The sequence below is a fragment of the Lactuca virosa genome, chromosome 7 (assembly GCF_052849685.1).
Source record: "Lactuca virosa cultivar CGN04683 chromosome 7, Lactuca_virosa_CGN04683_v6, whole genome shotgun sequence".
NCBI classification, from domain to species: domain Eukaryota; kingdom Viridiplantae; phylum Streptophyta; class Magnoliopsida; order Asterales; family Asteraceae; genus Lactuca; species Lactuca virosa.
Genome location: NC_136432.1, coordinates 33,931,432 through 33,955,609, shown reverse-complemented (window position 1 = coordinate 33,955,609; position 24,178 = coordinate 33,931,432). Strand labels below are relative to the sequence as shown.

The 24,178-nt window shown below is 35.4% G+C and overlaps 3 protein-coding genes across 4 annotated transcripts; 2 read left to right on the top strand and 1 right to left on the bottom strand.

Moving 5' to 3' along the window:
- Positions 1–667: 667 nt before the first annotated feature.
- Positions 668–5,620, top strand: LOC145127842 (uncharacterized). Its single transcript, XM_079062963.1, has 5 exons — positions 668–912; positions 1,267–1,443; positions 2,055–2,126; positions 5,179–5,296; positions 5,378–5,620. Exons 1-5 carry the CDS (start codon positions 829–831, stop codon positions 5,404–5,406), a joined length of 480 nt encoding a protein of 159 aa, XP_078919089.1. The 5' UTR covers positions 668–828; the 3' UTR covers positions 5,407–5,620.
- A 7,083-nt stretch (positions 5,621–12,703) lies between these two features.
- LOC145125198 (kinesin-like protein KIN-14C) lies at positions 12,704–16,390 on the top strand. Of its 2 annotated transcripts, XM_079060694.1 has the most exons (10): positions 12,704–12,960; positions 13,346–13,591; positions 13,698–13,842; positions 13,912–14,021; positions 14,111–14,230; positions 14,310–14,366; positions 14,447–14,677; positions 14,777–14,851; positions 14,966–15,003; positions 15,243–16,390. In XM_079060694.1, exons 1-9 carry the CDS (start codon positions 12,910–12,912, stop codon positions 14,996–14,998), a joined length of 1,068 nt encoding a protein of 355 aa, XP_078916820.1. In that variant the 5' UTR covers positions 12,704–12,909; the 3' UTR covers positions 14,999–15,003; positions 15,243–16,390. The 2 variants fall into 2 exon arrangements, with proteins under 2 accessions (XP_078916820.1, XP_078916819.1); XM_079060693.1 differs by lacking the exon at positions 15,243–16,390 and having other exon boundaries at positions 14,966–15,195.
- On the bottom strand, positions 15,652–16,383 carry LOC145126535 (antimicrobial ginkbilobin-2-like protein). Its single transcript, XM_079061886.1, has one exon. The coding sequence runs from the start codon at positions 16,381–16,383 to the stop codon at positions 15,652–15,654; it is 732 nt and encodes a 243-aa protein (XP_078918012.1).
- Positions 16,391–24,178: the final 7,788 nt, after the last annotated feature.

Genomic DNA, 24,178 nt, shown 5'->3' with positions numbered 1-24,178 from the left:
ATTGACTTAAATAATATTAGCTCAATGCGGAATGGGATCAAAAATTATCAAAGCGTAATAATCACAACGTAATACGAATAAAATAAATAGAATAGAGACACAGGAATTTACGTGGAAACCCAAATCGGGAAAAAAACCACGGGCGGAGGAAGCCGAGAAACAATTCACTATAATTTGCAGTGTTTACAGGGATTATGAAAGAGATTACAAATAGAGTGAGAGAGCTAAAATACACGGTGGTGTATAAGTATATATATTTAATGCTTTTCTATATATACTTTGATTTTGGTTCGTGTGTTTATGATGAAAATGGCTTAGGCTATTTATAGCCAAAGGGAATGTAATATGAAAGGAAAGAAAAAAAAAATGTCCAAAATTGTAGGCGAAAAAGATTTGTAGGCGCCTACCATCCATTCTTCATTCCAAAATTAACATATATATATTATAATATTAACCACCATCCATTCTTATTTCCAAATTCACACTTATATTACTATTCATAGTCAAACTATGAATAGTAAATGATAAGTTACGGAAATAACCCCTACACTATTTGCCACTTGCTAATTTTGGAGGTAACTTTTCCATAATTTTAAATAAAATAAAAGATAATTATAAATCATATTTATTTAATAATATATAAGTTGAGTTAAGTTGTGGATAAGGAAGAGCTTATAGAAGATTACGTTTGATCGAGTCGATGATTCTTCTCGATTCCAAAATTTTGGGAGAGATACGAATATACGATATCGGAGAGAGACAGTAAACGCATCGTTTCCATTTGATTCACTTCAAATTTGGTGCAATTTCAGAGCTCTTCGTATTCAAATGGTATCGGAGAGAGACAGTAACCAGATGACAATGAATTCTCGGAACCAAAACAAGTCGTCTGATCCTCACAGTCCTGTGAATGTAGGTTTCTGAATAATACTCCTATAAGTTTGAAATCATGTTCGGTGATTGTGAAATATGTGATTTTGTATTCGTGTATAACTTGCGTATATGTCGCTACATCGTTTTGACGTTTTCTATGATTGTTTTCATGTCTACCGACATTGGTTTTTTTATTATACATACAAGTCGATTCATATTTGCACATATCGGATCATCTCTTGGATCTTTTCTAGCAATCTATCAACGATGAACGTTTAATAAGAATGTATTGTTGTTCAACAACGTTTTTGAATTAATCATGTTTATGTTTCATAGATTCTATTTAGGGTTTTTGTTAACAGTTACTGACGTGAGCTCCTAATGTACTTGCAGAATAATCAAGCTGTTGATGTTTCTGAGTGGGAAATTGTTGAATCTATTAAGCCTTATCTGTTTACAGAGGCTGCAATGAAAATCAAGGAAGAAGAGTTAAATTCAACTATTTCCAAATTGGAAAAGAAAATTTCCTCCTTGAAAGAAAGTTTGGCAAATGAAGAGTCACAAAAGCTAGTAAGCCTTATGATCTCATCTCACAACTCTCTGTAATGTTGTCTCATTACCTTCTCTTTTTGTTTTATTTTACTTTACATCTTTTGTGTAATTACTAGAATGCCATTGATTTTCTCAATAAAGAAAAAGAAGCTAGGAGGCTTTAGAAAAGAATCAAGATTCTTTAAAGGAAGAGCTTCTACAGGCTAAACAGAATGCATCAACTGCTGAAGAGGAGGTGATATAAATTAAAGAATCTAAAATCATTGAAATAAAACTACGTACAAAACATATTTCTGATTTCAGATTGTCTTCTTTCGGTGAAAACTCAACAAGACATGAACAAGATTTTGCAAGAGTACAATACCGAACTTCAAAATCAACTTTTTACTGCCATTGATGCAAACAAACATTTTGTAAAAGAGAAAGCTGCAATCTTGGAAAATCACATCACTTTAAAGAAACATTACAACTTCTTGCAGCAGGAGTTCACTTCTGTTAATGTTTGTCTTTCATCTCAATATTTTTTTCCTGATTGTTCCCAACAGTTGTTTTGGAGGTTACTTTTGTCTTTTCACTGGCTCATTAATTTCTAATAATTCTGTTTAACATACTCTCTCTTCTTTTTATAGAAGTATTGTGCTCAAACAGAGAAAATATCTGTGCTAGAACATCAGTTAGCAGCTGCAAATGAAAAGCTTAAGGTACATTTCCATTATCTTTAGAGTAGATTACATTTTTGGTCCCTGAGTATAACTGATTTTTTCAAATTTGCTCTCAAAATGTTTTCTCTTCAAATATTGGTCCTTATTTGTGATTTTTGTAACGTCTTTATCACTTTTCCAAGAAAAAAACTGTATTTTTGGCTACAAAATTGCAAAAAACAGCTACACTCAGGGACTCAAAATAGTCATTTAATTGGAACATGAACCAAAAATGTTACAAGAACTACAAATACGGACCAAAAATGTAAATTACTCTCATCTTTATTGGTGTGTTAAGTATTGATAAGAACGTGAATCCAATAACAGATAAATGAAACTAAAATATGAGATATATAGATCTAGGTAGCTATTTGATTACTAAATGGAAATAAGAACAAATCAGAAAGGAAATCCAAATGATTGTCCTCCTGCCCTAATCAAAGAAGTTCTCTCAAGAGAAACCTCCTGCCCAAGCTAAAGCCGATACTCAAAGCTACAAAATACTCAATACCTCACTACTCCTATCACTACTCTATTTATGCTATAGATATTACAATTAAGTCCCCCATGTTTACCCATATATTTATATAAGACCCATAGCACATTCTCTATCAATACCACCGTCTTGAAGAAGAGGCTTGTCCTCAAGCCGGGAGTTAGGAAATTGACTTTTTGTTTGAAAGGCACTTTTGCTTCTTTGATGGGACATTGTTGCCATGGAATCAGCCATTGCTTCCTTTGTTTTACCTTGCTGTCAACACAACTAGTTTCCTCTCTTTCATTGGATTCAATAAACACAACTTCTTTCATTGATGGCCGGCCAAAAGATGACAACTTTCTGCACTTTATAGCAACCTTTAAGGTATAATAGATGAAAAGCTTGAGCATAGCTCGGTATTCTTCCACTTCTTTCTTATATTTGCCAAAAGTTATAATCTTCTCTTTGGTGGTGTTCATGTCCCAGGATTCTTTGTCCTTAAGAAAAGAGACAAGCTCGATTTCATATGTACCAGTGGCATTAGGCGGCAATACTGCTAATTTTTGCTTGAAACCGATAAAACCAAAAGCATATTCTGGTGCAATACTCAGAAGAGCTACTTCACCTTTCTTCATCATCATCACAACTTCTTCAAGCCTATCAACTTCCTGCTCTTTATCTACCAACTTAAATTGAAAAACAACCCCTTCATTTGGGAGCTGGAATCCCGCCCCTTCTTCCAAGCTTTTTTGGAGGACTTTCTTGTCATCTGTAATATCTGTAGGGACCCTCCATGATATTATTTGTAGTGTAGCATTTGCAGGGATGGAACCTTCATTACCAGATGCGGTTTTTCCCTTCTCTCCAATTCCATATTTTAGTATGACTGTAGGGATGACCTTGTCCCCCTTCAATCTGGTGTTTAATTTCCGTTTAGCAATCTCTATCTTATCTTTATGGAAGAATTTCATAGCTTCTCGCAACAATAAGATCTTCTGATGGGCCCAACTGTTGGCTTCATGGTCTCCATAAGCTTTGGTTGTATCATCCTTCATGAAAACAAGATTTGAATAACCAGTAACACATGCCCATTTCTTCAAACAATCCAAATATAATAGTGTCTCAACCATTTTGAGGGATTTGCATCGATTTTCAAAGAGAATTCCATGAATTCTGTTGTTCAAACTAGAGTTTTTAATACTACTGGTAGCCAATTCTTGGTATATATCTGATGCTTTTATCTTACACGTGGGTTTATAAAATTGGATTAAGCGATCAATAGACCGCAGGGAGATTTCAGGTACAAGTAATTCGTCTTTTAAATTCACGGTAAGACAAGAGTCCTCATCGTGAAGATCATGATGCTGTGTTTTGGTTTCCCACTCAGAATTCGAAGTCATAGATTTCAAGAAAGTTGAATAATTACATTTCAAATTTGAATCCTCGTCTTCCCCTTCTTGTTTAAACAGGCTCGTAGTAATGACATTACAAATAGAGATGACAATCAATTTTGGCAATTTGTAGGGTTTTAGTGGTAATTGAAGATACGCAGTATTGGGCAGGAATGCTTCAGTGGTCTGTGAATTAGGCCCAATTGACTGCTCGGTCAAATCATGAGGGCTATAGTGCGAATTGAAAATGGAGCCAGAAGTATAGTTCGATACCTTACCATTCACGCTTGTACGTTCTCCCGGAGCGGTGATGGCGGTGGCAACATGTCGGGCGAGATCAATTGCTTTCTCACAGGTGGTCGGTCGGAGTAATCTAAGCCAGTTCTTTATGTCCGCTTGCAAACCACGAATAAATATTCCAAGTCGTTGTTCCTCTTATTGGTATGGAAGAAAAGCTGATAGGGCTTGGAATTTCTCTATGTATTCTTCTACATCCCCCTCCTGATTCAACGATCCTAAGTCATCGATTAGAGTGTAATCGTTGCTAATGGCTGGTCCCCTGAAGAATGAAGTCTCTGTCTCCATAGTTGGAGTAAAATGCTTGCATGTGGGTCGATGTAAGCCTTCCGTCATTTTTTCGAGTGATTTGGGTAGGTTATTAAGAGCCTCACACATCGATCTCATTGAAGAGGTAAGATCCCTTAACTGATCGATTCAAGTTTCTTATCACACGCATCCATCCTTGCTTCAAGTTGAGTAACAGTTTGAGACTCCGGTGTAACCATGGTTGATTCGATTTCCCGGCAACGGAACCAATTGATAAGAACGTGAATCCAATAACAGATAAATGAAACTAAAATATGAGATATATAGATCTAGGTAGCTATTTGATTACTAAATGGAAATAAGAACAAATCAGAAAGGAAATCCAAATGATTGTCCTCCTGCCCTAATCAGAGAAGTTCTCTCAAGCGAAACCTCCTGCCCAAGCTAAAGCCGATACTCAAAGCTACAAAATACTCAATACATCACTACTCCTATCACTACTCTATTTATGCTATAGATATTACAATTAAGTCCCCCATGTTTACCCATATATTTATATAAGACCCATAGCACATTCTCTATCAAGTATATAGTTAACTTTCAAAAAACTGTGGCTGATTACTATTTTTCCAAATAGATGGTGGATTTATCTTCATTAGAGATAAGAAGAAAATACGAGGACCAAAAACGGATTGTTTCAAAATTAGAGGACCAATTGCTGGAAGCAGGTCAACTTTTTGAAGGGGAGAGATTGAGTAAGAACATTTTATTTTTTAATTATGTTTTGACAAATAACTCAAGTTGCTTATTTGAATTTAATGGTTTTATAATTGTAGGAGCTCAAGGGTTGTATAAGTTGATGTAGTTCAAAGTGGTATTTTTTCTATTCTCATTTTAACAAAGGGAAATTTGCATGGAAGAACAACATACTTTCATTTCTTCACGGATAATAGCAATCTACTTACCTTTCACTGTTTATATTGGTATTGTACTTTATTTGTTACATATTGCTACTATCTATAAAAAAAAATGTAAGTTCATTGCTATTTTTAGTTATTAGTTTGACAAAATTGTAAAAATGGTCCCTGTGGTTGTCAAAATTATGTGATTTTGGTTCAAAATTGTTTTGTGGTGCAAAAGTGGTCCAATTTTTGATACCTTGTGCATTTTTGGTCCAAAAATGTTAACTTTAACAACTTGACTGTTAACTTTTTTAAAATACCAATTTTATCTTCAGGGGCCATTTCTACAACCAAACTACAAGGACCATTTGTGCATCTCTTTATTTAAATTTTGTTCAATTATTATACATTAATTCTTTTAAATTTTTTTTATTAGATTATTTTTCTATTATATTATTATATATTAATAATTATTATTTTTAATATATAATATTTATATATTTAAAAATATTTGTTTATTGTATTATGAGTTTATATTTAGTTAATTATTTTTTAATTTCTTTTTAAGGGTTTATTTCTATTTTATTGTATTATTATTTATTAATAAGTATTATTTTAAATTTCTAATATTTATATATTAAAAAATATTACTTTATTGAGTTATAATTTCTTTTTTATTAGATTAGTTTTTTAATTGGATTATAATTTATTAACAATTATTTTTTTAATATATAATGTTTATATATTAATAAATATTATTTTATTGTATTACTATGTTTTAATTGTTTTTAATTTCTTTTCATTATTTTCTTTATTATTTTAAATAAAAAAACCTAAAAAAATCTCACTCACCACACATTTCTTAATTTATTTTAAATATTTGGAAGATAACATATTTTTGATATCACTACCACCATCACCTAATTTGGCATAGGTGGGATAAGTGAACTTTTTTTTAATAAATAAATTAAGATGGTGGTGGTGTTATCCAAAAAAAAAAATAAAAAAAAAATTAATCCCAAAAAAATGAAATTAAAAAAAATAACTAAAAGAAATTAATAGTCTAAATTAAACAACTCGTTTTCATCATCTATGTCTTTAAAATCTTCCTCTTCTTTGTCTTCCTCCCCGGATCCCTCATTCTCGTCATTAGATATTTGGTCATACATCTTTGTAGTTGAGGTTAGGTGCAATCGTTCTGTACGAGTTATAGTAAAGGGGTGACTCAAACTGCTCTTCAACCTGAAAGATTTCATCTGCTTCCATTTCAGCTTCAGTGACTTTAAATACCTCTCTTGGTTTTGTCTTGATAACCGTCCACTTATCTTCGTCTCCTTTGTCATTGAAGGGTATGGTGTATAAACACTTGTTTTGTGATGACAAATAAAAAAGGTGGTCAGTTTGAAGTCAAGGGTTGGGTTTGACATCGATCAAGTTGTTTTGTTGACTATTACACCGTATTTGTTATCAAACCATATATAATTAAACAGTACAACAATCGAGAGTCTGATGTCATAATACCTAATCTCTAAGATCTCTTGTAATATGACGTAGTAGTCCGACTCTTTCTCGACATTATACGTCTCCCCCATCTAGGGCTGTAAGTGAGCCGAGCTACTCGTGAGCTACTCGGGATCGACTCGTTAAAAGCTCGACTCGAGATCGAATTAAACGAGCCTGAGCCGAGCTCGAGCCTAAATATGAGGCTCGTTTATTAAACGAGCTCGAGCCGAGCTTCAATTAGTGGGCTCACGAGCCTAAACGAGCTTTATACATACATGCATGCATGCATATATATATATATATATATATATATATATATATATATATATATATATATATATATATATATATATATATATATATATATATATATATATATAGAGAGAGAGAGAGAGAGAGAGAGAGAGAGGCTCGTTTAGGCTCGATTAGGCTCGCGAGCCCACTAAATTGTTCACGAGCCGAGCTCGAGCTTCATTTTATGGCTCGAAGCGAGCTCGAGCTTCCTCAAAATTAAACGAGCCGAGCTCGAGCTTGGTCAGACTCGGGCTCGGCTCGGCTCATTTACACCCCTACCCCCATCGCACATACTCCTAAGTTATTGATCGCACAATCCTCACCATATTGTTTGGACTTTTTTTTATTATAGTTTTGGACAACACCACCACCATCCTAATTTATTTTAAAATTTTTTTACTCATCCCATTAGTACCGGACTGGGTGATGATGGTGGTGTTGTCAAAAATATGTTATCTTCCAAATATTTATAATAAATTAGGAGATGTTGTTGCGTGTGATTTTCTTTGCGTTTTTTATTTAAAAAAATGAAGAAAACAATTAAAAACAATTAAAACAGTAATCCATTAAAATAACATTTATTAATATATAAATATTATATATTAAAAATAATTTTTATTTGTAACTTATAATCCAATAAAAAAGAATTAATCTAATAAAAAAGAAATTTATAATCAGTAATATTTTTTAATATATTAATATTATATATTTAAATAATATTAATTAATATATAATAATCCAATAAAAATAAATATTCTATTAAAAAAGAAATTAAAAAATAATTAACTAAATGTAATTAATAATCAAATCCAGTATTATTTATTAATATATAAATATTATATATTAAAAATGATATTTATTAATATATTACTAAAAAAATGTAATCTAATAAAATGAAATTAAAAAAAGATTTAATGTATAATAATTGAATAAAATTCAAAAGAAGAGATGTAGAAATAGTCCTTATATTTTGGTTGCAGAAATGGTACCTAAGGGTAAATTGTCATTTTGAAAAATTTAACAACCAAACTGTTAAAGTTAACATTTTTTGGACAAAAAATGCACAAAGTATCCAAAATTGGATTACTTTTGCACCACAAAACATTTTTGGACCAAAATCATATAATTTTGACAACCAGAGGGACCATCTTTGCAATTTTATCTATTAGTTATTAGTAAAGTTTTCTAAGGAAATTTGCAATTATGTACCAAGAAAATGTAAGTATGTTGCTATTATCATTAAAATATGTAAGTACATTGCTATTAGGGGAAAAAAGATAAAGTATATTTCTTATATTGATAAAAAGAATAAAGTACATTGATATTTTCTGCATATTTGCACATTCGAAGTCTTATTATGATGTTATTGTTTGGTTGTCAAACCAACAAATAATGAGATAAAATAATAACAATAAAATACAAGTCACTGCTACTACTTACACTAAAGATTGTATAGAGTAAGCAGGGTCGGTCCACAGGAATACAGAGCTTCTTATGTAGCTATATTCTCACAACTCATAAATCAATGTTAAAATGGGGGGTTGTGTTTGAATTCAAATTAAACTTCATAAACAAACAAAATTAATACTAAAATGCAATAAGATAAATACATTTCCATTTGTGATTCATATACATGTGTTGTGTTGGAAGATGTAATATGACTGTAATTCATGTTCAATCTAGGTTGGTAATGTAGATATTAATAAGCTCTAATATCCAAGTTAACAAAGGTGTTTCATTCAAAATATGTTCTTCAAATAAAACTTCATTTAATTGATTCAATTCAAATAAGCTCTTGCATCAAATCATTAAATGACATTAAATTCTTACAACAATTACCAACAATGTCCAACATTCCTCATAAGTTCGGGAATATGAATATCTAATCTTTGATTACACTAATTTTGATCTATTTACAACCAATCAAGTGCATGTTATTAGCAGCAAATCATAAAACATATACGAATTTCACAATTTGACTAACTAGATTGATAAGAACCCTAATTCGTTGATCAAGTGAAAAGAGATCCATCAAACATATATTTAAGACCAAATCAAAGATTACTAGATGATAAACATAAAATCAAGTGCAAATTACAATCTAACAACAAACACTTAGAAATCTGGAATCGGAAATGATAGAGAAGTTAGCCACACATGGCTAAATCAAACTACAAATTCAACAAGTTTGATCTTCAAATCAACTTACAAAATGCAAATTAAAGTGTTTCCAAAGTGCTAAGTAGTGATATGATCTCCCAAAATCGCCCCTTGAAGTCCCAAGTCGAAGTTATGTGTTAATGTGTAACACCCATAATTTTTTTTCTTCAAAATTTAAGTTTCACACTCATTCCAAATTCATCAAAAACATTACACACTGGTTTTCAAAATGTATAATATCAGAGTTTTCCCAGAAACATAAACAAAACATGAGGAGCTGTACGATCACGCCTTCGCCTTGCCGCGATCCCATGATGTACCTGAAACAATAAACTGAAACTGTAAGCCCGAGAGCTTAGTGAGTTCCCCCAAAATACCGATACACTGTACATAACACATATATAAACAACAACATGTACTGGGTCCATAGCTTTACAGACTGGATTACCCCCTGGGCCGATAGTGTGAGTCTGGATTGCCTTACGGGCCCACAACTCACATCTGGCTTGCCATTGAGCCCACAGTACGAGTCTCCCTTAGCCCGTAACTGGAATGCTCCCGAGCCCACAGTACGAGTCTCCCTTAGCCCGTAACTGGAATGCTCCTAGGGTTTGTTGGCTACCGCACGGGGCAGTACAACCTCAACCCATCCCACATAACATATAACATATAACATAACCACTGAGCATGCAATAATCATATAACATCACAGGTAGTCCTACAGGTCTACCTAACTGGCATAACCACTAGCATGCATCACTAACTCATACTCAACATCTAACACTGCTAGGATAACATATCCAATGGGCCGGCCTTGGTGCCTTAGACCCCTTAGTATAGTGAGGATAACTTACCTCACAACTGTCGTCTGAAACTAGAAAGCTCAACTCCCGGATCACCAACACGAACTCCACCACCTATAGTTACCATAAAACCCTTTTTCGTAAGAATTCAATACCTGAGAATCGGGGCGGGCTGGCACATTATGTAACACCCCGATTCTTAGGTATTGAATTAATATAATAATTTTCTTGTTTTCAAGGTCTACTCGACGAGTTGGTTGCCTTACTCGTCGAGTAGCAGCGGGTTGGGTCGCGTGTTTTAGTGACCTACTCGCCGAGTCCAATAAGGGACTCGACGAGTAGGAACTGGAGGATGAAACCCTAAATTCCGGGGTTTTGCATCCTATTTAAAGGATCATTTACCCTTAGCCTCCCTTTGCAGCCTCTAGAGAGTTCAGCAAAACCCTAATACGTGTGTGTGTGCTCCATTTGTGTGTTTCAAGCCTTGGAAGAAGATTCTTGGAGAAGGGAACTTGAAGATCAAGTAGCTAGCAGCAAGGAGCTTGTGTGGACCTGAAATCTACCTCAGATAGCATCATTTGAAGGTATCAAGTCGTTACCTTGACCTTCTTTCCTTCTAGATCTCTTTTGGGTTGAAGATTAGGGCTTTTCATCATGTTATGAAGCTATTCTTGGGTATGAGCTAAGATCTGAAGTTGCAACTTCAGATCTGAACTCTGCTTGGTCCTTAGGTCCATAAAGCTTACAACTTTAGCAAGTATGAACCCTTCCTTTTGAGTTAAACTCCATTTCAAGTTTAGATTTGGCATTATGAGTCATTAGAGCCTTGCATACACGTAAAGTTTGCAACTTTACGTGATAAAACATGTGTTGGGAAGCTGGATCTGCAATATGGAGCCTTTGCATGACTTAAAAAGCATCTGTATGGTTAAAGGATTGAAGGAACTTGGCGAGTCGCAAGGTCGACTCGGCGAGTCATATGAAGATAGTCATGTACTCGACGAGTTGGATGAACAACTCGGCGAGTCCGATGAAGATTGTCTTGGGCTCGACGAGTCAGATGTATGACTCGGCTAGTCGGCTAGGGTTTTTCCACAACCCTTTGATACGCGTGAACTCGACGAGTTGCGAGGAAACTCGTCGAGTCAACCAAGGATTTCATCCGTATCTTCTACGTACGAACTCCGTTTTCTACGTTCTTTATATCCACGTGTAGGTATTGCCGAGTACTACAATTTTTATTTAGACCCCGTCGACTAATTCTCATTCTATCTCAAATTTACAAATCTGTATCGAATTCATCGCGCTCGAAGATTAGGGACTAAGTTTCGTCCATATCTTTAATATACAAGCTCTATTCTCGACGTTCTTTATATCCATGTGTTGGTATTTCCGAGTGCTAAAACTTTTATTTAGACTCAATAGGTTAATTCTCATTCTATCTCAAATTTACAAATCTGTATCGAATTCGCTACGCTCGAAGAGTAGGGACTAAGTTTCGTATATATCTTTCGCATACGAGCTCCGTTTTCAACTGTCCTTTTATCGTTGAGCTCCTATTAACGAGATATTCAATTCTCGTTTAGATTGTTTTGGCTAAAAATTGACCGATCTAAAATTCGATTTCCGGGCTGTATACTGCTATGCAAAATCTTAGAAAAATCGTAACTTCCTCAAACGAAGTCAGATTTGGACGTTCTCTATATGCACGTTCTCGGTTTAACGACTACTACCACTTTCGTTTAGATTACCAAGGCTAAAAAGTATTCTATCAAAAATTTATGTTTTACGTTACGAAGAGCTGTGTCGGTTTATTTGTGAAACTTCAACGAGTCATAACTTCTTCGTTATAAGTCGGATTTTAGCGTTCTTTATATGTACGGAATCCTTGTGACATATACAATAACTTTGGTTAAGATTATTTATTCTAAATAATCTTTTATCAAAAAGTCATTTTTAACGCTTATTATCTCTAAATTGATTAGCCCAAATCTGCGGGCGTTAAACACACACACCCACAGACACCTACCCACCCCCACAAACACACACATATACCTACACCCACAAACACACACACACACACCCACCTACCCAATACCACTACTACAATCATCGACCTACCATCACCACCACCATCACCACTACCACTACCCCATCACCACCACCACCGCCACCACCATCATCACCACTGCCACAATTGCCGCCGCCGCCACTACCGTCTGTCATCACCACCATCGCCGCCTCCTCCACCCCACCCTACCACCGCTACCGTTTTCTAAAAATGAAAACCTATAGAAAAATACAAATCTAAACACGTTTTCTAATTTTCTAAAACTAAAAATGAAAAACGAATAAGTTTTAACTAAACGCGTTTTCTAAATTTTCCAATGAAAAGTATAAACGGAAAACGAAAACTGAAAAAAAAAAACTATAAACGAAAAATAAAAATCTTTTGTTTTTGTACATTTCCCAAAGTGCAAGTTAAATTGTTAATGTATTTTAAAAATTGTGTTGGATTGGGTTAGTATGTGGACAAGGAAGAAATTATAGAAGATTACGTTCAACCGAGTTGGATGATTATCCTCGATTCAAATTTCCAAAATTTAGGGAGAGATACGATATCGGAGATAGACAGTAACACATCGTTTACATTTAATTCACTTCAAATTTGGTGCAATTCCACACAAAGCTCTCCATATTCAAATAATGAATTCTCGGAACCAAAACAATCCGTCTGATCCTCGCAGTCCTGTGAATGTAAGTTTCTGATTAATCTAAATTTGAAATCATGTTCGGTGACTGTGAAATATGTGCTTTTGTATTCGTGTATAACTTGGGTATATGTTGCTTGATCGTTTTCTATGTTTTTATTGTCGTTGATAGTCTGTTTTGGACATCGTGTTCTCGCTATATTCTTGTTTAGCTCTGATTTCATGTCCACCGACATTGATTATATCCGGATTGTTTTGATCATACATACAAGTCGATTCATATTTGCGCAAATCTCGTTTATCTCTTGGATGTTTTCTAGCAATCTATCATTGTTCAACAACGTTTTTGAATTAATCATGGTTATGTTTCATAGATTCTATTTAGGGTTTTTGTTAACAGTTACTGACTTGATCTCGTAATGTACTTGCAGAATAATCAAGCCATCGATGATGCTTTTATTGATAAGCTCTGGGAAATTGAAATTGGTTGGATGATGGCCTCAACAACTGCAAGTGGATGCAGGGAAACACTTGCTTCAAGAAACAATCAAAATGATTTTACTGTAGCACCCTCTGAAACTCAGGTTTCTGAGTGGGAAATTGTTGAATGTACAAAGGAGGAGGAGGTCGATGTGCTATTGAATGATAAGTTTAAAGGGAAAAAGTTTGATTCAAAGGTATGACTTTCTTATGTAATCTTATGCTTTATTTCTGTTCCTGTTGCATATTGAGCTGCATTTCATATACTTATGGTATAACATCAATTCATCTTTTGTATTTCAGGGAAAACATGAGTGGATGAGAGAGTATATTAAACAGCTCAAGGTTTGTATAAAATGGTTTCAAGAGAATCTTGAAGATCCTGTTAAAGAAAAGGATCACTTGCGTACATTGCTGGATTCTTCAGAAAGTAAACGTGTGGAAGCAGGTAAAAGTAAAGTAACTTCAATATATAAGAAACAACTTCATCTTAACAGTCTTTTTTATCTGTTTTCAGAGGCTGCAATTAAACTTAAGGAGGAAGAGTTGAACTCAACTATTATCAAATGGGAAAACAAGATATCTTCTTTAAGAAAAAGTTTGTCAAATGAAGAGTCACAGAAGCTAGTAAGCCTTAAAGTCTAACAACTCTGTGTTATCAATCATATCTCGTTTGTTTCTTATTCTTATCTCAAATCTCTTGTATTAATTACTAGAATGCCATTGATTTTCACAATAAAGAAAAAGAAGCTAGGATGGCTTTAGAAAAGAATCAAGATTCTCTAAATGAGAAACTTTTAAAGGCTGAACAGAATGCATCGATTGCTAATGAGAAGGTAATATAAATAAGTGAATCAACATTTATAGAAGTAAAACTACAAAATGTTGTTTTTGATTTCAAATCATCTGTTTCAGGTGAAAACACAAGAAAATATGTACAAGAGGTTGCAAAATGAACTCACTTCTGCTAAAGTAAGTCTTTTATCTCTTACTTTGGCTGAAAGTACATTATAATACTTTGTTCCCAATTTGACCCTGTGTTATTATCAAAGGATTCACGAGATGATGCAGTGAAACAAAAAGAAATTGCTGTAAAAGAGGTGGCTATCCTCAGAGATGAATTGACTCAACTAAGGGAAGATCGTGAACGCCACCTGTCACAATTACAGGAGTTAGGTTCTGAAATTGTAAGATATAGATACAGAGAAAAGGAAAGAGAAAGAACAGGGCACACTGCTGCTGCTGAGTGTAGTATATTGAGGTTAAAATCGATTGCTATGGAGGTTAGTTTTGTCTTTTCATTAACACGTTAATTTCTCATCTTTCTATTATAATGAGGTGCCAATATGTTAAACATTTTTCCATTCCTTCTTCTTTTATAGAAGACTTGTTCCTCTCAAAGAGAGCAAATATCTTTGCTCCAACATCAGTTAGATGCCGCAAATAAAAAAATAAAGGTACATTTACATCATCTTCATTGTTTTTAATTTTTAATTTTTAATTTTTTTTTTGGTCTAGACAAATAATTCAATGTTCATTGGGTTTAATATTTGTTATTTTTATAATTTCAGGAGCTAAAAGGGAAGAACATAATGTATCAATAAGAGAGGTATGTTTGACTTTTCTTAAGTAGCCAGATTTTGTGTAGATTGGAAAGAAATTCCGTTAAAAAAATAAAAAATAACTACTTTAGCTTGAAGGTATCCTGATTTTGACCTTGCTCGATATTTTTAATAGTGGGTTTGACTTTTCTCTATCGCGTTAATCTTTTGTTGGTAAAATAAAATTATCAATTTTCTTAGGTTCTGAGTTTTTCTTGTTCTTTAATTTTGGTTATTGTATTTGCAGACACCGTGGAACATGGTTTTTGATTTGGGTTAATGTCGTAAATGGGTTGACAACTAACAAACTATTTTTTCTTTTACAAAACGTTATTGTTTTAAAAAGGTTACCATAAGAAGGGAAGCAAGCGAAACCATAAAAAAACTATAAATAAGTGTATTTTGTGAACATAAAGTTTGAGTTTCTTACATTCTGATAATATATGTGAAAAATACAAATAGTTTATATACCCATTTGTGACTATTTGCAATTCTATCCAAACCATAATTATTAAAATGAAGATATAAGTCATATATATATAATAGTAGATTCTATGTCATGCAATCCAATGGAATAAAAGAAATGCTACAAAAGTCAGAAGTAAAAGTAAAATACTCGTACCTGAGCTGAGCTGATTGGTGTCTTGGTGTTAGAGTCAATCCTGAATCGTTGGCATAGAACTATACCACAAACCACAACTCACTCCCAACATCTCCCACCCAGTCCGATTCAATACAAACCTTTGATAAATCATTAGAAGCTTCTCCAAACACTTTTCACAATCAAACTTGCTCAAATCTCGACTACACTGACCCAACCCGTATCTCTTCCCATCATTCCCAACATCAATAACACCAATATCAAACATCAATGCTTGATTAGAAACATTCCTTCCTAATGCTTCCATCATCGAAAACCCTCTTGAAAACACTGAAGCTTCATCAAGTGTGTTTCTACCATAGCCGGATGATGAAGACCTGTTCCAAAGTTCACCAAAGAAACTCTCGTTTGAGAACCTTAAACTACACAAACTCGACCATATCACCAAGCCTTTGCTTTCGGGACAATATCTTAGAGGTACACGAATGGTTTCGTTCAAACACTTGGAGCATGTGGTAGGAGAAACATCTGCTCGACACCATGCAAGACCATAAACTTGATTAGAACCAGTTCCAATGGTGGTATTCATGAATCCTCCTTGAAGAGGTGAGTTGTTGGCTAGTGAATCTAAAAGGGTTTTAAGGTTTGTTTGGTAGATGGTATTATAATTACCAGTTGTGTTCCTTGTTTGTGAGCATTTAGAACCCAAATGGAAAATTTTACCGTTTACATGAACAAACCCTGTCATGACAAACAACATTAATGTGCATAGCATAAACTTCTCCATCTTTGAATTGGTGTTTTGTTCTTAGACTTTGGCCTATTAATAAGCTGAGTTTTGGTTGACGAGTTGAATTAAATGGTAAACTATACGTGTTAAACTGAATTATGAAAGTCTAATTAACCAAGTTTTGGACATGGTCAAATGACTAATTCATAACATAAGTCATAAAGGATTTTATTTTTGTATGATAAGATAATAAATAGTAAAACATTTTAGTATTCGATAAAGGCGCATTTTTATATTAACTATATATGTGGAATTTTATGTCGAGATATAGTCGTCGTGTTTGAGAATAATCTGAAAAAAAACCCTATGCATTTACAAAACGTGTACATGGGAAAATGTCATATGTCCTACTTTCACCTTAAAAAAATATGTGAAACTTTCATATATCCTACTTTCTCCTTATATACAAGCAAGCTCTACTAATGACGTTTATCCTTTTTCGGGAGACCAGATCAACGTCTCAAGACTGATCATTAACTTTAGATAGTTTGGCGTCAATAAGGATAGGATAAATCACATTCATTAAGGTATAACTACATTTCTAGTTCTTAAAATAAAATTTGATTATTTTTAGAGAACTTCTTGTAGCAATTTTGGTGTTGTTACTTATGAAAAATCATAACACACTATTATTAAAAGTAAAAAGAATAATTAGAAAAAATATTTGGAAAATCGTGAGAGTACAATTAAGTTAGTCACATGTACTATATTTTTTGTTTTGTATGTCTAGTATTAAGATTAAAAAAATGACTTACTTATAAATAGAAATAACAAGAAAATAGACAAAAAATTACAATACAAATGAGATTAAGTTGCAAATATCTTACCCCTCTTGTCCTCAAAACTAGACGAATCATCGCGCGTTGCGCAAGAATATATTTATATAGTTATTTTAACGGAAAACACACAAATCCACACAATTATTTAATCGTTCTCTTAATTCTATAAATTGTGATTTAATATTTATAAATGAAAAACCAATGTTACTAAATGTATATAAAACATATATTGATTTCTATATATAACGAATAACAAATAGTATAAAAAATAAATATTTGATGATTTTATTGACCATTTTAAGGTTTGTAAATTGTATATAAATTGTATGTTAATTTATGTATTTAATGAATAACAAATATATGAAAAACATAAATACTACAACTTTTAATAACATAAAAACACTACAATTTTTACTATACCATTTGTAACAAAAAAACCTTATTAAATACTGATAAAATAATCATATCGCTATTATTAACTTTGAAATAATTATATTTATACGAAGTTGATATAAAAACTCATTATCGCATGTTTGATGCCTTTAAGGCATACAACAAAAAATTATTAATAACATTAAACTAATTATGAAATAATACTTATTGTTCCAAGAAAAATCCGCATAGTAATAACCAGATGCGGCAAAACACTCTTTTTTTCAACTATTCATATTTTAATTAAAAATATCTTAAAACACGTGATTGTTTGTGAGAAAACATATTTATATATTACTAATACGGATAAAATGTATATAAATGAGATATATTAAAACACGCGACCATGTTTTCATCGGATTTTGCGTTGGTAGCAGCTTGTATTGTGAAAGAAATTGTGCGTGCTAAAAGAGTATGACATTGTTGCGTTCGGTTAGCGTTGAGAAGGACGTTGATTGGGTTCCTGCAAGGCGGTTGAATGAGGTTAAGTATCTTTAGGCCGCGTGGTGCTGGTCGTGAGTTTCCAGGCGAATGATGGAATGTCGATAAGATCAACGTAATATCGGGAGCATTCCAAACATAGGCTGTGGGCTTAGTGATCGTGATTGTTTATTTCTTCTGCATGTGGTGTGACATCCCTATTTTCACGGCCAGAAAAGACCGATTTTGTTTATGCTTTATAAAAATCAGAGTACCTTTTTAATAAAAATGTTGCGGAATTTGTTCCCAGAAAAACATGATAAATACGTTATCAAAGCATTTCCGAAGAAATGTATTTTATTCATTTTAAAACATTGGGATGTCATCGTCAATACAGAAACATAAGCATAAACAGAACTTATATTCATTATCACTAGTGATCTACATCTCTTTTAAATCTCTCAGTGTAATGTAACTTCATATCGACACCTGTGATAGAAATAAGCTGGAGTGGGTCAGGTTGGGAAACCTGGTGAGTACATAGGGTTTTCAACCCACAATAATATAATTATTATGTTTAAACATCAAACAATCAACCCAATTACCCATCCCCATTATCTTCTTTACTCTTAAGGATCTACCCTAAGAATCAACTATTCCTCGTTCATTCATTCCTAAGGATCATCCTAAGGAATCGACACGAAGTCTATCGTCACCGGGGTTTAGGCACTAAGTCTGCATAGTTGCCAGGATTTATACAACAGACACTAAGTCCGCATAGTCGCCAGGGTTTAGGCACTAAGTCTGCATAGTCGCCAGGGTTTATACAACAGGCACTAAGTCCGCATAGTCGCCAGGGTTTAGGCACTAAGTCTGCTTAGTTACCAGGGTTTATACAACAGGCACTAAGTCCGCATAGTCGCCAGGGTTTTGGCACCAAGTCTGCATGATCGCCAAGGTTTAGGCACCAAGTCTGCATGATCGCCAGGGTTTAGAGTACACCGGGTGAACACATCGTTCACAACACCTACAGGTTGCGAGCCTGCTAGTGTTCCACTGGACTGTCTAGAATAGTCCGTGGTTGTCATCCATACTCTGCTAGATGACGGGGACATCATTTGGGAAAAAGGCTTCTCACATCGTCCACCTCTCACCCTTACCTCTTGGTCTATATCACCTCTCAACTCATCGTCTAACTTATATTTCATCTACCCATGTTTTACCCAACATATTATGTAGATATAAATACATATACAGTTTAAATCATATAAAACTTGTATGAAATCGTTCATCCAACATAGATAGCAAGTATACAGATAATATGCACACATAACACGTAATTTATATAAAATACTTCATATCTATGTGTAAGATGAAAGTAACTATGCACTCACATGTAAAAGTGGTGACTCGGAACTCGGACAACACTTCGTTATCTCAAAACAATTTTCCCTTGACAAAACCTAGTATAAATACCACTAGGGTTTAGTCTAACGTTAACCGTGACTAATTAATAGTCTAGCTATTATTATTATTATATAAGCGTTAAACAACACTCTATATAACTCATAATAATAGCCCAAATAATTATTTTAAGGACCTAATAACATTACTATAATTATTTAAAAGCTATATTAAAATTTTCATAGGCGTAGCTCACTTACATCGGATTTTAAAGAAAACCGGGCTTCGCTTGGAGCAGCGTTTTCGAACCGAAAGACCCTTTTTATCGGGACTCCGGGAGCCTCGGGGCTTCCTTCGGGTGCTAGGGGGGGTTCCCTAGGGTGGCTTAAGATAGGCTAGAGAGGGAAAGAAACTAGAGAGAGAAGGAGAATTGGTGTGAAAAACTCGGAACTCTCATCCCCCATTTATAGCCTGCGAGGCCTCGGATTACGCTGGGCGTAACCCTTGGCTACGTTGGGCGTAGTGCTCGGATAAGGATGCCAGCTCGCATCCCGCTGTCTCGCACGTGCCAGTCTCGGAAGTGGATAAGAGCCGAAGTACGCTGGGCGTATTTGGCCTCGGACGCGGGGCGTAGCGAGGGGTGGCATGTCACTCATCCGAAGCGAGACCGTGGGGAGCAAGGGAAGGCTGGGATCGTGCCACGTCATCGTATCTTGCATCAGATTTCACAAATTGCACACTCGTCTTTAAAAATTCGTAACTTTCACATACGAGCTCCGTTTTCGACGTTCTTTATATCCACGCGTAGGCGGGAACGTACTCTACAACTTTTGTTTAGATTCCGTCGGCTAATTTTGACTCCATTTTAAAAGTTATATTTTTAACAGGACGGGACACGATTGGTCCGTTAAAAATTCATAACTTCTTCATCCGACGTCCGTTTTCGTCTGTCTTTTTATCGATGCGCTACTATTAACGAGATCTTCGATTCTCGTTTAGCTTGTGTCGGCTAAAACCGCTCATTCTAATATTCGAATTTCGGGCTGTACACTGCTAAGCCGAAACTTCGAAAAATCATAACTTCCTCATACGAAGTCAGATTTGGACGTTCTTTTTATGGACGCTCTCGGTTTAACGTATTCTACGACTTTCGTTTAGTTCGCTAAGGCTAAAAGTCGCTCTATCGTAAATTCACTATTTACGCTTCCTGGTGCCGTGCCGGTTGCTATCGCGAAACTTCGTCGGGTCATAACTTCTTCGTTATAACTCGGATTTCGGCGTTCTTTATATGTACGGAACCCTTGAGACATATTCTACAACTTGGTTAAGATTATTTATTCTAAATAATATTTTGTCGAAAAGTCGTTTTCGACCCCTATTATCTCTAGATTGACTAGCCCGGATCTATGGGCGTTACATTTATCTCCCCCTTAGGATGATTACGTCCCAGAATCATCAACGAAACAGGGCTCACATGATGACTCCATCCGTTATCTCTTCATCCTATGTTATAACCGTAACTTTGATGTTTCTTCGAACGAGTATCTAACTCTTAGACTCCTTGACTACAGGCGGTGCTCGATCTTGCACCTGTTCCCTATCTCGCATTAGACTCCAAATTATGACCTTCAAGTCACAATATCGATCCTTACTGGAGACTCCTTTTTCTTCTTGACAAACTTAAGAATAAATTCTTTGATTTATTCTTAACACCTACAGGTTGCGAGCCTGCTAGTGTTCCACTGGACTGTCTAGAATAGTCCGTGGTTGTCATCCATACTCTGCTAGATGACGGGGACATCATTTGGGAAAAAGGCTTCTCACATCGTCCACCTCTCACCCTTACCTCTTGGTCTATATCACCTCTCAACTCATCGTCCAACTCATATTTCATCTACCCATGTTTTACCCAACATATTATGTAGATATAAATACATATACAGTTTAAATCATATAAAACTTGTATGAAATCGTTCATCCAGCATAGATAGCAAGTATACAGATAATATGCACACATAGCACATAATTTATATAAAATACTTCATATCTATGTGTAAGATGAAAGTAACTATGCACTCACATGTAAAGGTGGTGACTCGGAACTCGGACATCACTTCGTTATCTCAAAACAATTTTCCCTTGACAAAACCTAGTATCAATACCACTAGGGTTTAGTCTAACGTTAACCGTGACTAATTAATAGTCTAGCTATTATTATTATTATATAAACATTAAACAACACTCTATATAACTCATAATAATAGCCCAAATAATTATTTTAAGGACCTAATAACATTACTATAATTATTTAAAAGCTATATTAAAAATTTCATAGGCGTAGCTCACTTACAACAGATTTTAAAGAAAACCAGGCTTCGCTTGGAGCAGCGTTTCCGCACCGAAAGACCTTTTTTCTCGGGACTCCGGGAGCCTCGGGGCTTCCTTCGGGTGCTAAGGGGGTTCCCTAGGGTTTAGGGGGCTTAAGATAGGCTAGAGAGAGAAAGAAACTAGAGAGAGAAGGAGAATTGGTGTGAAAAACTCGGAATTCTCGTCCCCCATTTATAGCCTGCGAGGCCTCGGATTACGCTGGGCGTAACCCTTGGCTACGCTGGGGGTAGTGCTCGGATAAGGATGCCAGCTCGCATCCAGCTGTCTCGCACGTGCCAGTCTCGGAAGTGGATAAGAGCCGAAGTACGCTGGGCGTATTTGGCCTCGGACGCGGGGCGTAGCGAGGGGTGGCATGTCACTCATCCGAAGCGAGACCGTGGGGAGCAAGGGAAGGCTGGGATCGTGCCACGTCATCGTATCTTGCATCAGATTTCACAAATTGCACACTCGACTTTAAAAATTCGTAACTTTCACATACGAGCTCCGTTTTCGACGTTCTTTATATCCACGCGTAGGCAGGAACGTACTCTACAACTTTTGTTTAGATTGCGTCGGTTAATTTTGACTCCATTTTAAAAGTTATATTTTTAACAAGCCGGGACACGATTGGTCCGTTAAAAATTCATAACTTCTTCATCCGACGTCCGTTTTCGTCTGTCTTTTTATCGATGCGCTACTATTAACGAGATCTTCGATTCTCGTTTAGGTTGTGTCGGCTAAAACCGCTCGTTCTAATATTCGAACTTCGGGCTGTACACTGCTAAGCCGAAACTTCGAAAAATCATAACTTCCTCATACGAAGTCAGATTTGGGCGTTCTTTTTATGGACGCTCTCGGTTTAATGTATTCTACGACTTTTGTTTAGGTCGCTAAGGCTAAAAGTCGCTCTATCGTAAATTCACTATTTACGCTTCCTGGTGCCGTGCCGGTTGCTGTCGCGAAACTTCGACGGGTCATAACTTCTTCGTTATAACTCGGATTTCGGCGTTCTTTATATGTACGGAACCCTTGAGACATATTCTACAACTTGGTTAAGGTTATTTATTCTAAATAATATTTTGTCGAAAAGTCGTTTTCGACCCCTATTATCTCTAGATTGACTAGCCCGGATCTATGGGCGTTACAATTATCTCCCCCTTAGGATGATTACGTCCCGGAATCATCAACGAAACAGGGCTCACATGATGACTCCATCCGTTATCTCTTCATCCTATGTTATAACCGTAACTTTGATGTTTCTTCGAACGAGTATCTAACTGTTAGACTCCTTGACTACAGGCGGTGCTCGATCTTGCACCTGTTCCCTATCTCGCATTAGACTCCAAATTATGACCTTCAAGTCACAATATCGATCCTTACTGGAGACTCCTTCTTCTTCTTGACAAACTTAAGAATAAATTCTTTGATTTCTATAATAGATTGACGTGCCTCGTTCTAACGACCTCCCGTCGTATGTTGCAACACTTAGACTCAGGTCTCTTAGAGTCAAATTACAGAACAGAATATACCTTCCTTCATGTTCTAATCTCATCTTAAAAGGTAGCATTTCTAGCTAGAAGCAACTATCGCGATACCTCTACTGATCGCTTTGATTGTCTTTCACTTCAATCTTCTAGCTTAAGTCAGATGCTACATCGGACTTGGTTCTCTGAACCATGTAACATACTCGTCTTATTCGGACTCAATTTGATATGACCACTAGGGTCGGAATAACAACAATCTTCTTAGTCATTACCGAAACAATGGTAACGACATACTTGAATAAAATGGTATCAATTACTAGCTTCTTGGTAACCTTGTGACTTTCCCTGATCCAAGTCTGAGTCCTGTGCTTCCGGTAGTATAGGCCTCTACTACCATTCACACCTACTCATACTCGTCCCAAGTATTGTCTCGCAGTTTTCCAAGTCACCATACAAGAAGATCACATAACAATTTAACACACCAGATAACAAAACGAAGGTTTTATATTATTCCTTGAAACGATTACATAGGTGTTCAAGTTCCCCCTAAACTATGCCTCTAGTAGGCTACATCATACGATACTATGGCTACTGCATAAATCGATCTTCGGATACGAACTTCTCATCCTCGATTTCTTGCGTCGTTTTCTGCCTCGTCGAGGATCATGTGGAATGCCCTTGGCCTTGGTGGCGTTTCTGGCCTTGCTGCCTCATTTTTCTTCAGGCAGTCTTTAGAAACATGCCCTTCTTTGTTACATCTGTAGCACACCTTCTTGTTGGATGTGCACTTGCTGGCGTAATGCCCAGTCTTTCCACATTTGTAGCAAGTCACTTCTTCGCTACATTTCCCGAAGTGTTTCTTTTTACACTTCTCGCACCACTTAGCTTCACCTCCTCCTCCTCCTT

What these genes read in the sequence shown, in the direction of transcription:
- LOC145127842 (XM_079062963.1), top strand. Translation starts at nt 829, where the DNA reads ATGGTATCGGAGAGAGACAGTAACCAGATGACAATGAATTCTCGGAAC. An exon ending in ATCCTCACAGTCCTGTGAAT is followed by an intron (nt 913 to 1,266) that starts GTAGGTTTCTGA and finishes ATGTACTTGCAG; the next exon opens with AATAATCAAGCTGTTGATGT. An exon ending in ATGAAGAGTCACAAAAGCTA is followed by an intron (nt 1,444 to 2,054) that starts GTAAGCCTTATG and finishes TTCTTTTTATAG; the next exon opens with AAGTATTGTGCTCAAACAGA.
- LOC145125198 (XM_079060694.1), top strand. Translation starts at nt 12,910, where the DNA reads ATGAATTCTCGGAACCAAAACAATCCGTCTGATCCTCGCAGTCCTGTG. An exon ending in AAGTAAACGTGTGGAAGCAG is followed by an intron (nt 13,843 to 13,911) that starts GTAAAAGTAAAG and finishes ATCTGTTTTCAG; the next exon opens with AGGCTGCAATTAAACTTAAG. An exon ending in TAAAATCGATTGCTATGGAG is followed by an intron (nt 14,678 to 14,776) that starts GTTAGTTTTGTC and finishes CTTCTTTTATAG; the next exon opens with AAGACTTGTTCCTCTCAAAG.
- LOC145126535 (XM_079061886.1), bottom strand. Translation starts at nt 16,383, where the DNA reads ATGGAGAAGTTTATGCTATGCACATTAATGTTGTTTGTCATGACAGGG.